Below are 15332 nucleotides of genomic sequence, written 5' to 3'. Positions count from 1 at the left end.
ATTTATGAAGTACTAATATTTTGCACTATTATACATACATTGTTTGCTGTTCATTGATGCACAATTCTTTGTTCTACCATTCTATTCTATTTTTAAAAGTTTAAGCAACAAAAAAAATGGTTTAAAAATCATGTCTACATCCCGAGTTGACATCCCCTGTAGTCTGACTTATATAAGAATATCCCAGAAAGTTTAGGGGAGATCATGGTATATTTAGTATTTAGGCCATGTTCTTTAACAATTAAAAATTTCATTAGCAAAGTTTTAACTTCAAATTACTAGAAAGTGAGGTTTTAAGAAGACTGATCAAAGTTTCTATACAGCCAAATAAAGCTTAGCTTATGAAAGTGAAACTTCAGGTTATAGTTAAGGCTTGATGAAAATAAGTAGCAATGTAGCTATTTATTTTCAAGTTCTCTACATAAGCAACTAGCATATTACTGATACAAGCTTTGTTTCAATTTTTTTTTAACAAAAACATTTTTTTTTATCCATGTCAACATGAACATGGAAGGATTCTCGTCAACTCGACTGCCCTTTTTTTTGCAATATAATAAGCATTTTTTTTTAAATTGAACTTAATAAATTTTTTTGTTTACTTCACTGTTTTTTATAGTATAAAATTAGAAAGGCAAGGTAATAAGTAAAATTTCTAGAAGAATTAGTAGTTGTCTTGAGCATAACTAATATAGACTGATGCTCAACAGACTATAAAGAAGTTTAAAAACTGAAATCATAAGTGGGCCTATAAAATTCAATGTGACCTTGAGAAAGCCTTCATAAAGACCAGTGCTATACTACTTCAAAAATATTATACCAGTTGGTCCTATTTAATTAATTTTTGGATTAGTTGCAGGGCTACAAATGACAATGTACTGTATCATGGTTAAGAATCACAACATACTATATTACCATTACAATTACTTAACAGCATTGTAATGTTTTAATAAGCTATGAAATAAAAAACAAAACTCTGTAGCAGATGTTTTAAAAATCATGTTTACACATTGTACATAATTACATTTCTATTTACAGTCTAACAAAAACACTGTTACAGGGGTGACATACTTTTATACAACATCCATCAAAGTCACATGACATTTGATATGGTGCCAACTCCTCACACAATATCTCAATAGAAATGGTCACACAAAGAACATCCACAAATTAAGATGCCAATGAGCAAAGTCATTTGCATTTGCAACACAGAAGGTAAGGAATATTCATCTTTAGGCATAACTTAAGTTAGTTTTCTTAAAGCTGGTATTTTTACTTCCTTAACCAACAGTGGGAAACTGCAATTAAATTTTTAAAATTTTTTTTATTAATATTTAGGAATTGAAAACAGACCTTGTAGTTTCTTAATCAGACTTTAGAAACGAGACATGCTAAATAGCCATTATCCCAATTCTACAGTTTACTGATATACTCATTTTAATAGAATTGTTGGTTAGCAATTAAATAATTATTACTAACAAAAAAAACTAAAAATTGCAACACAACCATAGTTGTCCATGCGTAAAAATAGATTTTCATACTAGATTAGCAGGAAACTTTTTTTTTCATTTTCTACATTTATTTAAACGACAATTTTCTGAAATTACGAGCAAGAGAGAGTTTGTTTAAAAAGTGTAAAAAATGTGTAATAAAAATGTAACATACAGAGATATATGCTGTTATTACATATTAGCAGATTATTAAATTAGCCTCTTTGCTTTATAAAACAAACACATTTTCTTCTAATTTTAAAATATAAAATCCTGAAATTGTATGGGGTAAAAACCAGAAAAGTTATGTTAGTGGGATCAGCTCTGATAAAAATCAAATAAAATTGTGGATATAAATTGTATCTTTAAAACTAACTCCAGAACTTCAAAACATTAGGTTATAAAATCAACAGAACAAATACATTTAAAAAGTTTTAAAAAGCTGTGATCAGTTAAACATTCATCTTCTCAAGTTGCTTTGTTCAATGCAGCACCTAAACTGCATTATGGACTGACATGAATAAAAACAGCTTGTGGTTCTAAACTAGAACAAAATGCTAGGATTACACTGGCACAATACTGTATACAACACTCTAGCATTTCACCACTCAAGTTAACCATAACATGGTATAAAAGTGTGTTCAAGCCAATGGTTCTCAATGCTCTGCTTAATAAGTAAACAAGCTACAGACAAGTTATTATTCAGCAGCCACTGACTTGACACTTAACTGAGATGATGAAAACACTGGCATGGGTAAGAATATAAACTAATTTTTTACACTGGCAGTAGAAACAATGACAGTGTAGCCACATATGGAATTCACACAGTCATCTAAATTAAATTATACACCTTTCATGATAAAATGTTCCAACATTTCTCAACTTTCTAAACATGTTGAAAACATTCTCAGTCATGGATCTATTAGTGGAACACTATCAAATGTTTACAATGAGCAGCATTCAACAAGTATTTTTGGGGGAAGGGCAAGGAAGTCAAAGCTACTAATGGGATATAAACAAAATAAAATAAGTCTGCCCTATTACATTTTCTTATACAACCAATGGGGTAAAGCTCAACAGAAATTTTTTTTTCAAACAAATGTACAATATTCTACAATGACAATTCTTGCAAGGTACAACCAAAGATCAACACACCAACAAGTTGTTTGAATAAAAGCATTTAGTTACATCAATAGTATAAAAACATAATGAATGCAAGCACAAATAATGAGGTAGTTTTATCCATTTTTTTGTTGTTTTTTTTTAGTTGCAGATGTTTGCATAACAACATCACTCACTATTTGGTTTCAATAACACTATTTGCTTTTAACTACAAAATAGGATTGAAGCTCATCACTGATTGTACATAAAAAGGGGAGGGTCTTAGTTAAGATATAGAAAACTCAGCTTTTTATATTAATGTAAAAAAAGATTTCAAATAAAATTATTTCATGAGCACACCATCAATGAAATGGCAATCAGCAAATTCAACAACAGGCACACAAGCACACTGAAGGAAGGAGATAGGGCTAGCTTTAGCAAAAAGACATAATTACACCAACTACTCATTCATTATATTCTGTACAATACATAGCAGTCCCTATTATTACTAAAAATTATTCAAACAGGTTTTTATGTGTTAAAATATTGATCCTTAATGACATAATTTAAACACATCATGCATTCTTTGCTTATAATTTAAAAAGACTACTTTTTCCTCCAGGTTAATAATTGAATACATTACAAATCTAATAATGATAGGAAATTAATAACTAGTTACAAATTAATAAATCACATTACAGATACATAGCATGTATTGTTTACAATAAAACTTAAGCAAAATGTTTTTTTTGTTTCACTTTAAACTATTAGACATTTATATTAATAGTTAATTAAGAGGTGCATTTGTTAGCGTTTTTTTTTAAATATAATCCAAGACCAACATGAAACAATCCTGAGATAAAAATTCTCAAGACCCTGAGATGATCAACTCTTCTTGCTGTCAGCTAGATCATTACTTTTCAGCAAAGACAAGCAACTGCTCTTGCCATCAACTGGACATAACTTCCTAATGATGACTAGCATTACATTTACACCACAACTAAAATAAAGAAAATTGCTGCTGAAGTAAAAGAAAGGCCTCCAGTGGAATTACCTTTGTTGCATTAAATTAGATATTCCTACACTAATTGATTCCTTGGTGCTTCATAGATGAAATGTTAGTTGCCAAACAATCTTGGCTAAAAGGAAATTTTAAAACCTTAAAAGTGCATTGATAACTGTTTTTTTACACATTGGTTATAGAACAAAATAAATCGGTCGAATTTCCTAACTACTGTACATGAAAAAATATTTTATTTGAAAAAGTTGATCAGACGACTGAATGGAAGAAATTTCTATCTTGATTGTGTGTAGCAACAAGTCAGAAAACAACAGGTTAGCATGAGACAATGCTTTAGTAAATCAACAAAGTTCCAAAATTATCAACAGCAAGTGATCATGTCATTTTTTGCATCAACTGTTTTCATAGTTTCAACAATGAAGAGGTCATGTTTGTTTCTAGCCTTGTCCCAAAATAGACTGTCAATGACAAGCTCTATTTTAATAAGTAAAAAAAAAAACCACTATCTTCTCCATAGATGAAAAAGAGTTCCTTCAGAAAAGTTCAACACCTCTATAACTTGATTGCTTGAAAGGAAGATTCTCCTCACCACCATCAAGTGGATGATGGCACATTTAATCATACCAATCTACATGAGTATGCTCCACCCTCAACAAGAATTATAATTCGGGGCTGTGGATGCCTGAGTGTCTCTTCCACTGCCAACATCAATAATTGCAGTGTTAGGCACGTTTGTAGAAGTGTTTATGTGTTGGAGCAGAGGGGTGAGGAGGGGTGTGGTAGAATGGTCTACAGGTAACCCTGTGCTGCCTGAATTGACAGTACGTGACAGGTGGCAGATGCGTTCATGCACACATCCTGCTGACAGTCTGGCTTCAGCATCCTGATCCCAGCATTCTTCTACTGTAGAAATGAGACTGTACAGGCCCTGGAGGGAGAAAAATTAGGCATATTGTATAGAGAACTAAAAAAAAAGAACAATAATAATCATCAGAAACTTTCATAACTATACTTACCGGATGCTTCTGCCAAATTGGATTAAGAGCCGGTCTTTCTTTACGAGTCACTACCAAAGTTTGCATTTCCTCTAATGTTGGTTGTAGACCTACTTCTGCTTCAAAGGGTAGTCGATAGTCATCAACGGGACCTTAAAATTAAATATTTTTACTGAAGTAAGGGGTGTAAAATGCATATTGCGAGCAAAACAAAAGTTGTTCAATGTGTTGGAGCCTACTGAAAAAACTCAGTAAGTTATATAACTAAAATGTATTCAGAAGGATAGAGAAATAAAGAGAAAAGACAGGCACATAAGCACTTTGAATTTCTTTCTCCGAGCTGTTTTCAATTAAATAAATCCAGATGTATTTATTTTTAAAAATCAATGTAACAAATTTTTTTAACACTACGTATAAATGTAAGGCCATATTAAAATCAGTAACTATGCACTTGATTCTTACCATCAGCTGAGGAACACCTTGTCATAAGCTCCCATATAATTAGTCCACATGCATACATATCAATGCGAAGAAATGAGTCACGGTTGAAACAAATCGCCCCTTCTAAGACTTCAGGTGCCATATAACGTCTAGTACCCACCTAAAACAAACAAGAAACATATATAATACACAACAAATGTATTCTTTAAGTACAAAACTCTTTTTATTCACCATCCTACCTCTTATATGCTACAAATAATGTAATAACTAGCCACTACACCCAACCAGTTGTTGAATCATCAATATTAACAATTGTGAAGCTTGATATTTTTGTTGGCACAAAGAATGTAACTTTCTTTAGTATAACAAATTCACCCAACCGTTAAAATTGGCAATATAATTTTGCAAAAAATAAGTATAGAGAAAATTATTGGCATGGGTTTTCTAACTGGGTATACCATCAACATAACTACATATAGAAAAAGATTAAATGTCACTCAGATCCTGCACAATGTGCATGACCATTAGGATACAAGACAGAATTAGACATCTAAATGTCTAACCTGCTATGACAGAGTTTTATGGGGATTTTTTTTAAAGTGTTAACATGATTAGTAAGGTCCTAGAAGTAATTTTTTAAATCGTTTTTCAGTACCTGTGGATGGGTTTCATTGAATCCTTTCCCTGGTTCAAATTTTAGAGCCAACCCAAAATCAGCTATACAAGCTGTGAGGTCTTGTTTCAGTAGAACATTCTTGCTCTTGAAATCTCTATGAGCAACAGCTGGTTTAGAATGCATGTGATTTAGAGATGGGATTTCATCATGCAGGTATGCTAAACCACGAGTCATGGTGTAACCAATGTGACATAGCTGTGCCCATGTTATTGTGTTTCCTTTCAAGAAATCACAAAGAGAGCCTGCAAAGTAAAGCAAAAGGGGAATAGTTAAATGTTTTGGTGCATTTAATACTATTATAACCTATGTAAACATTAAGCAGAAACAATAACTGTAATGATTATTTTTTTTATATTGGTTGGCCAAATACAAAAAACTTTAGTGATTTATGACACACTGTTTTTATAATTAAGAACCATTTTTATGTGAAACAAAGATGGAGATAAATTTAGAATTTACCTTTTTCATGGAACTCTGTAATGAGCCATAATTCAGTAGTTAAGTTATCTTCCTTCCTTTCTGAAGCAATAAATCGAAGGATATTTTCATGCTTCATTTGTGGAAGATTGTATATGTCCAACTCAGCCATCCATGACTGCTTGTCTTGAAGAGGAAAAATCTTGACAGCCACATATCTAAGGAAAAAGAGGTCAGTCATTTTAAACATTTTGTTTCTTATAGCACAACAGTTGAGCTTATCAAGTAATGTACAAGGTAAATATTTTAAACCATTTTAAATGTAGTATTGGCTTTCTTAAGAATATTGTCTGTTCGAGTGACTGTTGAACAGTAGGTTGATTAAATTTTGTGCACTAAATTTTTCTTAACACAAGAACTTACTGATCTGGTAGCTGAGCTTTCCAAACAGAACCGTAGCGGCCCCTTGCTTTAAGTTCCAGCAACTGCAGGTTAAGAGACGACTGAGAAGGTGTTGGAACTAAACTGGGATCCACAGTCGGCAACTGAGTGTGGCCCATATGACGCTGATGCCGGCGCCACATAAAGAATAGTGTAACAACTAATATAACGAATCCTACTATAGGTACAATTGAGTAAAGAACTGTTCTGATCAGCTGCTGTTCTCCCGCTCGTCTTAAAATCTCAGGCCCTGGTACCCCGGTGTCACTATTTGAAGTTATTTCAATTGGTCGATGGTAAAATTTTTCATTACATAAGTCACCATCACAGCAACAGAAAAAAACCGGTGCAATATCTTTATACTCAACACATTCTTTTTGGTTGTAACACCTAAAGAAGAAAGTAATCTGTTTTGAAAAGCAAGTTGGTACATTTACACATGATATTTAACTGGTACAGGGGTGCCACTCATTTTTTAAGTGAATCCTGAAAATCAATCCCAAAATTTTACCAATCCTGAAACTAAAATGTGAAATTTTTAAAACCTTGAAACTTAATTTCGAACTTTAAAATAAAATGGACAATTATTTCATTACTAGGCATGCTGCCCAGCTTCGCTTAGGCTTTCGAAAACATTGAGAATTTGAATGCTTAATTAATTCGCCCGAGGGTCGGTCTACGACCTCAAGAGTTATGAAGAGGTTCCTCCGTGGACATTTTTTTTCGATTTATGGCTCATATAAGGTACCGGTCAGTCGAGGTCAGTTTTGACCCCCTCATCGTAGACTTTTCGGCCAACCGGCCCCCGTGTTATGTCGCCCCAAGGCAAGATCCTGCCAAATTTGAAGCGCCTGCGGCGCCGGGAAGTGCCTTATCGGACACCCGACAATTTAGATCTAGAATCCTAATTGAATTTTTTTTTTAAGTTTAGTCCGAGCAAAATAAAAAAAAAATACATTAACCAAGTTGACTTGGTGGGTCTCGAACCCGCACCACCTGCGTGGTTTTATAGTACACTAACATCTCCGCTATTTAGGCACCTTATAAAATACAGAGAATGAAAGACGTATTTTAAAATCTTAACTTACGCGAATATGCCTATTCTTTCAAATTAATTTTTTTATCCCAAATTAGCCAGTTCCAAACAAAGATTTTGTATAAATAAATGTTATGAGTTTAGGCCGGAAAAATTGTATTGTATACATTTCATAGTGTACATAGATCTAAATCAAATTTGAATGAAATAGTTCATTTCTTTTTTATTTTAAACACGGCAGATGACGTCATTAGTAAGCAATAGTGTCGTCACAGTTTTATGCGTTCTTTTACACATCTATTAATGCTTTTCCGGTTGCATAAATAATACTGTTTCTCTATATTCGAATACGCCTTGATTTTTTATTTTTCTTCTTTAAATAAAATTGTGGTTATACATTTAAAACATCTAACATATTATTTTCAACAAAAGTCCGTATAAAGTTCTCCATATATCGCTGCCGTTTCTGACGTGATGTCCGGCGAAAATTTTTTGCGGACAGAGAGAGAGAGAGAGAGAGAGATGTGCGAACGTAGCCCATTATAGTATTAGATTTTTATTCACATCATGTTCACTATAGGCCTACATTCCTTTAAAATGGTTATTATCTTTGTAACAACCTTCAAATGAAAATTAATATTTAAATGATTGTGCATACAACCAAATAAGTTTACAATCTTAGGTCCATCTCTAGCCCTACCCACAGGGTTCGTACTACTTTTTCAAAATGAAATTCCAGACTTTTCCCAGACATTTTCCAGACTTTTTTGGAAAAATTCCAGACTTTATACAGATAATGTGTTCGCGAATAATTTATAAAATGATGCACCATTTGTACTCTCATAATTACTTGTACTAAATTGACATTTATTTTAGGCAGTTGAGATATAATTATATTGAACTTTCTCTAGCCAAATTGACAGAAAATCACTTTTCTAAGTTTGCCTACTCAACTCCACCTAAAGTTTTAACAATTAAAATAATTGATTAAAATGATGCAGCTATTTTGTTTTAAACATTAGACTTATTAATCTGTTCATGATCAAAATGCTTATGTTTTCAATTAAACTATTATTAAAATGGTATTGCATAATAGTGAGAGTTAATTACTTTAAAGAATACTAACGTAATGTATTAATTTAGGTCTGCTCTTGTTAAGTAGCCTAATATAGGCTACTTGTAAAGAAAAAATTGGAGCAAAAAAAAAAAAAAAAACATTCTGCAGGCTGTAACCACATCACTCACTGTTTATGCTTATACACTTATACTACTTATAGCTGAGGAACGGGTCTGCAATAAAAAAAAATTGCCGGTATCCTCCTCCCCCCTTCCCCCCACAACCACAAGACACGGTGAAGGGGTCATTGTGAGGTCATAGTAGTCTAGGCTTCAGTATGCCTGTTTAATACGTCATAACATGAACTGAGATGTGACTTATACCCCCCACCCTCCTTACCAAGCAGTACCAACTACAAACTTGGGGTCACGGTGAGTTCACACAAGTGACCGTAGTTACAAGGAGGGGCGGGGTAGTCTAGCTTTAATCGTCAGCATTGAAATCTATGCTTGTGTTTTAAAAACCATCCCAGCGTGTAAACAAAACACTGTATTTATATCACCCTAACATTATTGCAAGAGCATGTTGTCACACTTTATAAAACCCTCCTCCCGACTTTTCTGAGTGTGACGTCATTTATGGACGACTCCTAAATAAAATTAGTACGTCTTTGGTAAGCGACAGCTGAAGCAAACAGAAATACGGGTATGAACCCAAGGAGGCCTCGCGACTTATTAATCTTATAAATGTTAATATTAACCCAAAGTAAGTGAACGCGTGTGGAAGGTGGGGGGGGGGGGAGGGGGGGGTTAAAATCCGAAAAATTTGTGGATGTCATAAACGGATGACCCTCAGAGACAAATACATTATATCTAAACTACCATTCATACACCTCCCACATCATTTTTTTGTTATGACTGTCTGCGTGCAAACTTAAAAAATGAAAAATAGCGGGTAAAATCGAGAGCCTAACAATTCTGAAGGCGATCATTCTTTCATTAAATTTAATTTTAAATACTTGTAACACATTCACACGGTCAGTCGCAACACAAAATATCTCTTCCCTCCCTTCCCCTCCTCTTCCAATGACGTAGCAACTGAGCATCCGTTTTTTTTTCTGCGAACCAGCGAAAAAAGTCACAACAGTGTAAACCCGCGCAAAAGCGCGGGGAAAAAATTGGAGTAATTTCACCTAAAAATAGCAATTTTTTAACTTGGAAAATATGGACTTCGAAGTTTTGTTTCTAAAACTGGATTCCAGACTTTTTCCAGACTTTTAAAAAATCCAGCCCAAAAACTAGCGATTTTCCAGACTTTTTTAAGTCTTAAATTCACTTTTCTAAATTCAAGACTTTTTCCAGACTTTCCAGACAGCGTACGAACCCTGTACCCAAGAATGTTAATGATAATCTAGACCCCCCCCCCCACATGCACATAAAACACAATATAAAACAATGGCTTATGTTACTAATACTTTGTTTTATAGTGTAAGTAGTCACACTTTTCTTCTACTGTATTACAGAAATGTATAGAAATATCTTCAAAATTTGGCAGTAGGTCTGAACTATAACCCTGGACTAAATCATAGCAGGCTATCCTATTTTGTTTAGTTAATTGCATAACATTAATAGTTTCAGATCTAAAGCCAACAGTACACTATAATGTGAGGTCACGGTAAGTTAGGATAAACCTACAAGAGTAATCTACGGTCACAGTGACCAAAATGTCCAGGTGATGTAGGGTAGACAAAGGCGACATAGTGATTGTGATAATCCTAGGTTTACACAGCAGTTGATATTGTGCCATTTACATGTGTGTGAAAGGCAGAAAGGACCATAAGCGGGAGTCATGATGATAATTTCTAGAATGCCAAAACTTTCAAGCTTGAAACAATTTTAATTTTTTTCCAACTGCAAACATGGAAATTTTAAAACACAAATCTTGCAAATCCAGAAAGGGATAAACAATATTATTCTCAAATTCAGAAATCCGGCATATCCCAGAAAAGTGGCAACCCTGCTAATATCTAATATAAGTGGAACTGAAAAATCTTTAAAATATAACAAATGCTTTTTAGTTACTTTTCATCATTCATCCAGCAGCCCTTTTTAATTGGTATTACTTCCGCAGAAGTGTTGACTGGCAGCCATGAAGCAAAGCAAAGCATGTAGTTATATGGATCATCTACTGAAGCCTTGTTGCTGGCTGTAGTATTGGCACATTCCTCTATTGTTGGTGTACAGGGACCAGTGCCTGCCAGACACTGCTCACGATCATATTTTTCACATTTGGTAGTTCCTTTATGGAATTTTGAAGCTAAAAATAAAAAATCATTATCAGATTAAAATTTTGTGTGCTAAACATTTTAATCAACTTGTTCTGTTTTAAAAATTAGCTGTGCTTATTTCTATTCCATAATGACCTATCTATAGCCTATTCCTTTTAACAATTTTTAATTCATTTCATGAAATCAACGGGGTATTATAAAATAATGTTTTAAATAAATAAAATAGGGCGATAATAAATAATAATAATATGCATAAATTGATTATTATGCATCATAAAAAAACAGCTTGAAATCTCATATTAAGAAGAAGCACTTACAACAATATGGTGAGATGCCAAGAAGAATTACTAATGACAGCAACATCCAGTTACAGTTTACAAAGTAGGAATTGACAAACAACATCTTGTATTAGCAAATACAAACTACCATTTACTAAAAGGCAGTTTGTTTAGGATAACTTCATCTGAAAAAGAAAAACAAAATAGAAATAGTTTGATAAGAACAAGCTTTAACAATTAAAAGTAAGCTGATCATGCCTTAATTAAAAAGAAAAAGATTTCCAAAAGTAATCATTCAATAAATTACACATAATTCAAAATCCTGACTTAACTATGCCATTTCATAGTTGAGTAGAAAACAGCATACAATACTATACAGTTATAATAATTCTGAGGCACTTTTTTTTATTTCTAATAAAGATTATTAACTATAAGCCAAAGATAGTATATCAGAGATGTAACCGACCTTCTTAGAGAAAAAAGAGGCCTAACTAATGTTTTGTCAGTGAGAGAAGCATCGCCCACCACAAGGCGAGCACAGCACACATGTCCTAGTCCATGCGTCCTTCTTTTACTAATGTAAGCCTAGACCCAATGCTAATATTTAATTTATCAGGAATCTTAAATCTTAATAATGTAAGCATTAGTTAGCCTAATAAAAGTCTATCATTGAAGACCAGTGAAAATAATATAATTAGCCTAATTAAAATTCATGAAATCAATTAGGCGTTTGCAAATTTGAAAGCACAATAAATAATTAGGCCTAAACAGTGTTTTTTAATTTGATAACTGAGTAAATTTTAGATTTAGTGAGAAAAACTATGAGACTCTAAATCAGGCTTCCATTTTTTTTTTTGCTCGATCTGTGTTGGCAGATTGTAAGGTACTCTCTAAATCAGGGGTGGGCAAAGTGCGGCCCGCCTTGAACTGAGATTTGCTTCTTGTCCGCGACAGAAAGTTTGTCTCATTTTTTTCCCATTAGTGCGGCTATGTCAATGTGCAGGCAGTGAAAATATGCATTATTCCATTTGACAGTTTATTTGAGTTTTGTCTATGCATCAGTACAATTTAAAAACTTCCAAAAAAGCGAATAATTGGTGATGAATCCTGTGTGTTTAATGAAGAATGGACACAAATATTTCTCTGGTAGTTTCATGGTAGCCGTAAAACCTTGCAAACGCAACAAGCCTTTTTGGGATGACGAGTTTGTTAAGCACCAAACCTTTTTGGGATGGCGAGTTTGTTAAGCAGTGCATGGTTGAGTGTGCAAGCGTATTGTGTCCTGATGTGAGAAGAAAATTTGAAAATGTTTCATTGTGTTCAATGCAAAACTATTTGCAAGGCAAGCAGGTGAAGGCAAGTTTCGCAGATTCCCTTTATTAAAAGTTTATTAGGGAGGGATGATTCATGATTGAAATCAATTCAATTAGTCAGGCGCGTTGCTTAGATGGCTGGATTGACCTCTGACCCTGAAACGTCACGCGTCGTTTTTAGACGGTTTTTACGTTTATTTTAGGGGTCCCATCCACGACAAATGAAAAAACTGTTAATCTCGCAAATTCTCATCATTATTTTAATGCAGAATGCTAATAAAATGGATAATATGCCTTAGAATGCCAGAAAAAATCGAGAGATTTGTTGTTGTAAATAATGAGAGGATTTCTAGTGGAGCGCTCTCCGTAAAAACTGAACCGCCGCTAAAAACGACCGACCTCCGGGAAAAACGGCCCGACCTCCTCTAAATTAATATATAATTGAGATATTTACCTTGTATATTTACATTATTATTGATTCTGGTTTCCAAAATCTTATCCCAAAATGGGGTACCCACGCTGACATTTCTATCCGCTATTTTTAGTATCATGACGTCATTGCTACGCTAGTTGCCAGACTGAAACAACTAGTTTTTGTTTTTTACGGAATGAACTGTTAAGTCTAGTATTTTAATTATAATTCAATTGTAGCATGTGTGGAAAAAGTAAAATTATGGACATTATTGTTGTATTAGTAATTTTATTAGTATATTGATTTTTTCTTCACTGTGGGCCGACAGTTGCTGCATTTGTGACCGGTGGTTAACCTCGTCAAAGCTGCGTGGCCTATTCGTTTATATAATCAGTGATGCTCGTTCAGTGGCCTTTTTCAGAGCTAGGCCTAATTACGGGCGATTTTTAGACTTAATTGATCGGCCGTTAGCCCTTTTCATTGCTGCGTATTTTTTAAAAAAATGCTCGTTCAGCTGCCTTTTTTTTTTTGGCACTAAATAATCTGTTTACGGGCATTTTAAGCGTTTATTTATTTATTTTTTTAAGCTAGACGTAGATCTAGTTAAATTTTTTTTTATACAGCTGGCTGTCTAGCATGCCTGATATGTGAACTTTAAAAAAAATGACCGAACTTTAAAAAAAAAATGACCAGAAGTAGGGAAGTAGGTCTGTTATTCAATTCGCTTGAAAAAGGGGGGGGGGGAAGAGAGAGAAAAGTGAAGACACCGACCATCTCGTGTACGCGTGTTCATTCTATGACGTGTAGTATAGGTCACGGTGACCCCGCGACCGTGGTGGGATTTTTCATCCACAGGATAGTAAACATAAGCAAGCAATCACGCGAGTGACGATGTTTGGAGATTTTATTTTTAAAAAAAAATCACATACGTCATGTTTTCAAGATGAAAAAAAATGTAATGTAAAAAAAAAGGGGACACTAATACCATGTATGAACCTCAGCTGCCACACTGTTGACTCAATATAATGTGATTGAGTGTAAAATGTATTTGTATTTATAAACTATCTTAGCAATTACTATCATATTATTTTATGCATATTTATTATTTGAAATAAAAATATTTATTATGGTCATTTGATTTATGCAGGTGTTCATTACTTCATAAAATGGTATGAATAACATGTAGAGTAGAATTTAATAAATAATAAAATAACTAGATCTAGTTTTATTATCAACCAGTTGCTTTTTGTTATTTTCCGGTGAGTAAATAACCTAAGCTGACGCAATTACCATGGCGGGAATTAAAAGCTCGTGGACACAAGTCCACGACGTAATGTTATGCCGGTCGAGGGGATAAAACGCGGTTTTGTCTTTCATTTTCCAATATCGGAAAAATTTCAAATTCTCTCTTTTCTCGTCAACCGAGTAAGCTAGATATTTAAATGTGGTGTCAAATGTTCTCTTAAGGGGTAAGGAAGTTAATGGTGTATTTGAAATAACAGAATATTTTATTTTAAAAAATCCATAATTCAACCTAATTCAATTGCATAAGTCAAGATTTAGTCTGACTGGTGAATAATAACGTCTGGTTCCTCTCCTGGATTATCTCACCTATAATATGATTCCTGCCGCCTTTTTCGAATTTTCATGTTAACTAAAGTATACAATCATTTTAAACACAGCGCCCCCTCCGGCTACCACAAAGTGGCCCTCGAGCCAAAACAATTGCCCACCCCTGCTCTAGAACTAGAGAACTACTTGGCTGGAGCCTAAATACGCTTACAAATGTTTTATAGATCTAAAAAGTATTTAGTAAATAGATCTTGATATCTAGATCCATAGATGATCTACATTTATAGACTAGATGTATTGAAATAATTAAAAAAAACAGCAAGCAGGACTAAAAAAACAAAAAAAAAACAAGCAAAATCTCGTACACTTCACTCACAGTCTGCACAAAATTGCATATCGTTTAAGTCAACAAAAGGTATTTAGATCTACTAGTCGGCCAATCCATTATATGAAAAAGCGAAACTGCGATGCAAAAGCTTGGCTTTAGCACCAAATAAGACATCAATATAATTGTTGTTCTATGAAAATGTAAACTGTACAACGTTAACACAATTGTTGATGGTGGAACAATATGGCGTATTATTTTACAGAGGCCCCGGATGTTGTTTTCTGAGATTTAGCAGGCTTTAGAAATTTGATTGGTGGAACATGGTCACACTTCAACTAAAAAATGTAGTCTATTTATTCCTTCAATAAATTATATTTAAAACAAAAACAGTTATTATAAATTGAGTCAAAGAAGCTGAAAATGCTGAATAGGTTTTTATTTTTAATTCATTCGTAGGCTTATCTGTATCA

The 15332-nt window shown here is 33.6% G+C and overlaps 1 protein-coding gene across 2 annotated transcripts; it reads right to left on the bottom strand.

The window, feature by feature from the left end:
• Nucleotides 1-981: 981 nt before the first annotated feature.
• On the bottom strand, nt 982-15150 carry LOC131956899 (activin receptor type-2A). Of its 2 annotated transcripts, none has more exons than XM_059321527.1 (9): nt 14900-15150; nt 11277-11422; nt 10754-10988; nt 6562-6969; nt 6181-6356; nt 5701-5963; nt 5067-5205; nt 4626-4756; nt 982-4537 (listed from the first exon to the last, which is right to left on the bottom strand). In XM_059321527.1, the coding sequence occupies exons 2-9, from the start codon at nt 11359-11361 to the stop codon at nt 4259-4261; spliced, it is 1716 nt and encodes a 571-aa protein (XP_059177510.1). In that variant the 5' UTR covers nt 11362-11422; nt 14900-15150; the 3' UTR covers nt 982-4258. The 2 variants fall into 2 exon arrangements, with proteins under 2 accessions (XP_059177510.1, XP_059177509.1); XM_059321526.1 differs by having other exon boundaries at nt 14911-15149.
• Between the last annotated feature and the right edge of the window lie 182 nt (nt 15151-15332).

The sequence above is a fragment of the Physella acuta genome, unplaced genomic scaffold (genome assembly GCF_028476545.2).
Source record: "Physella acuta isolate Inbredline_101_S28 unplaced genomic scaffold, ASM2847654v3 ptg001183l, whole genome shotgun sequence".
NCBI lineage: Eukaryota > Metazoa > Mollusca > Gastropoda > Physidae > Physella > Physella acuta.
The sequence above is the reverse complement of the archived record's forward strand: the minus strand, read 5'-3'. Positions and strand labels throughout refer to the sequence as shown.

Coding starts and splice junctions, on each gene's coding strand:
- LOC131956899 (XM_059321527.1), bottom strand. CDS start 11,361: ATGTTGTTTGTCAATTCCTACTTTGTAAACTGTAACTGGATGTTGCTG. Junction 6,357..6,561: donor AAAGCTCAGCTACCAGATCA/GTAAGTTCTTGT, acceptor CTTTTTCCTTAG/ATATGTGGCTGTCAAGATTT. Junction 4,538..4,625: donor CAATTTGGCAGAAGCATCCG/GTAAGTATAGTT, acceptor TTCTCCCTCCAG/GGCCTGTACAGTCTCATTTC.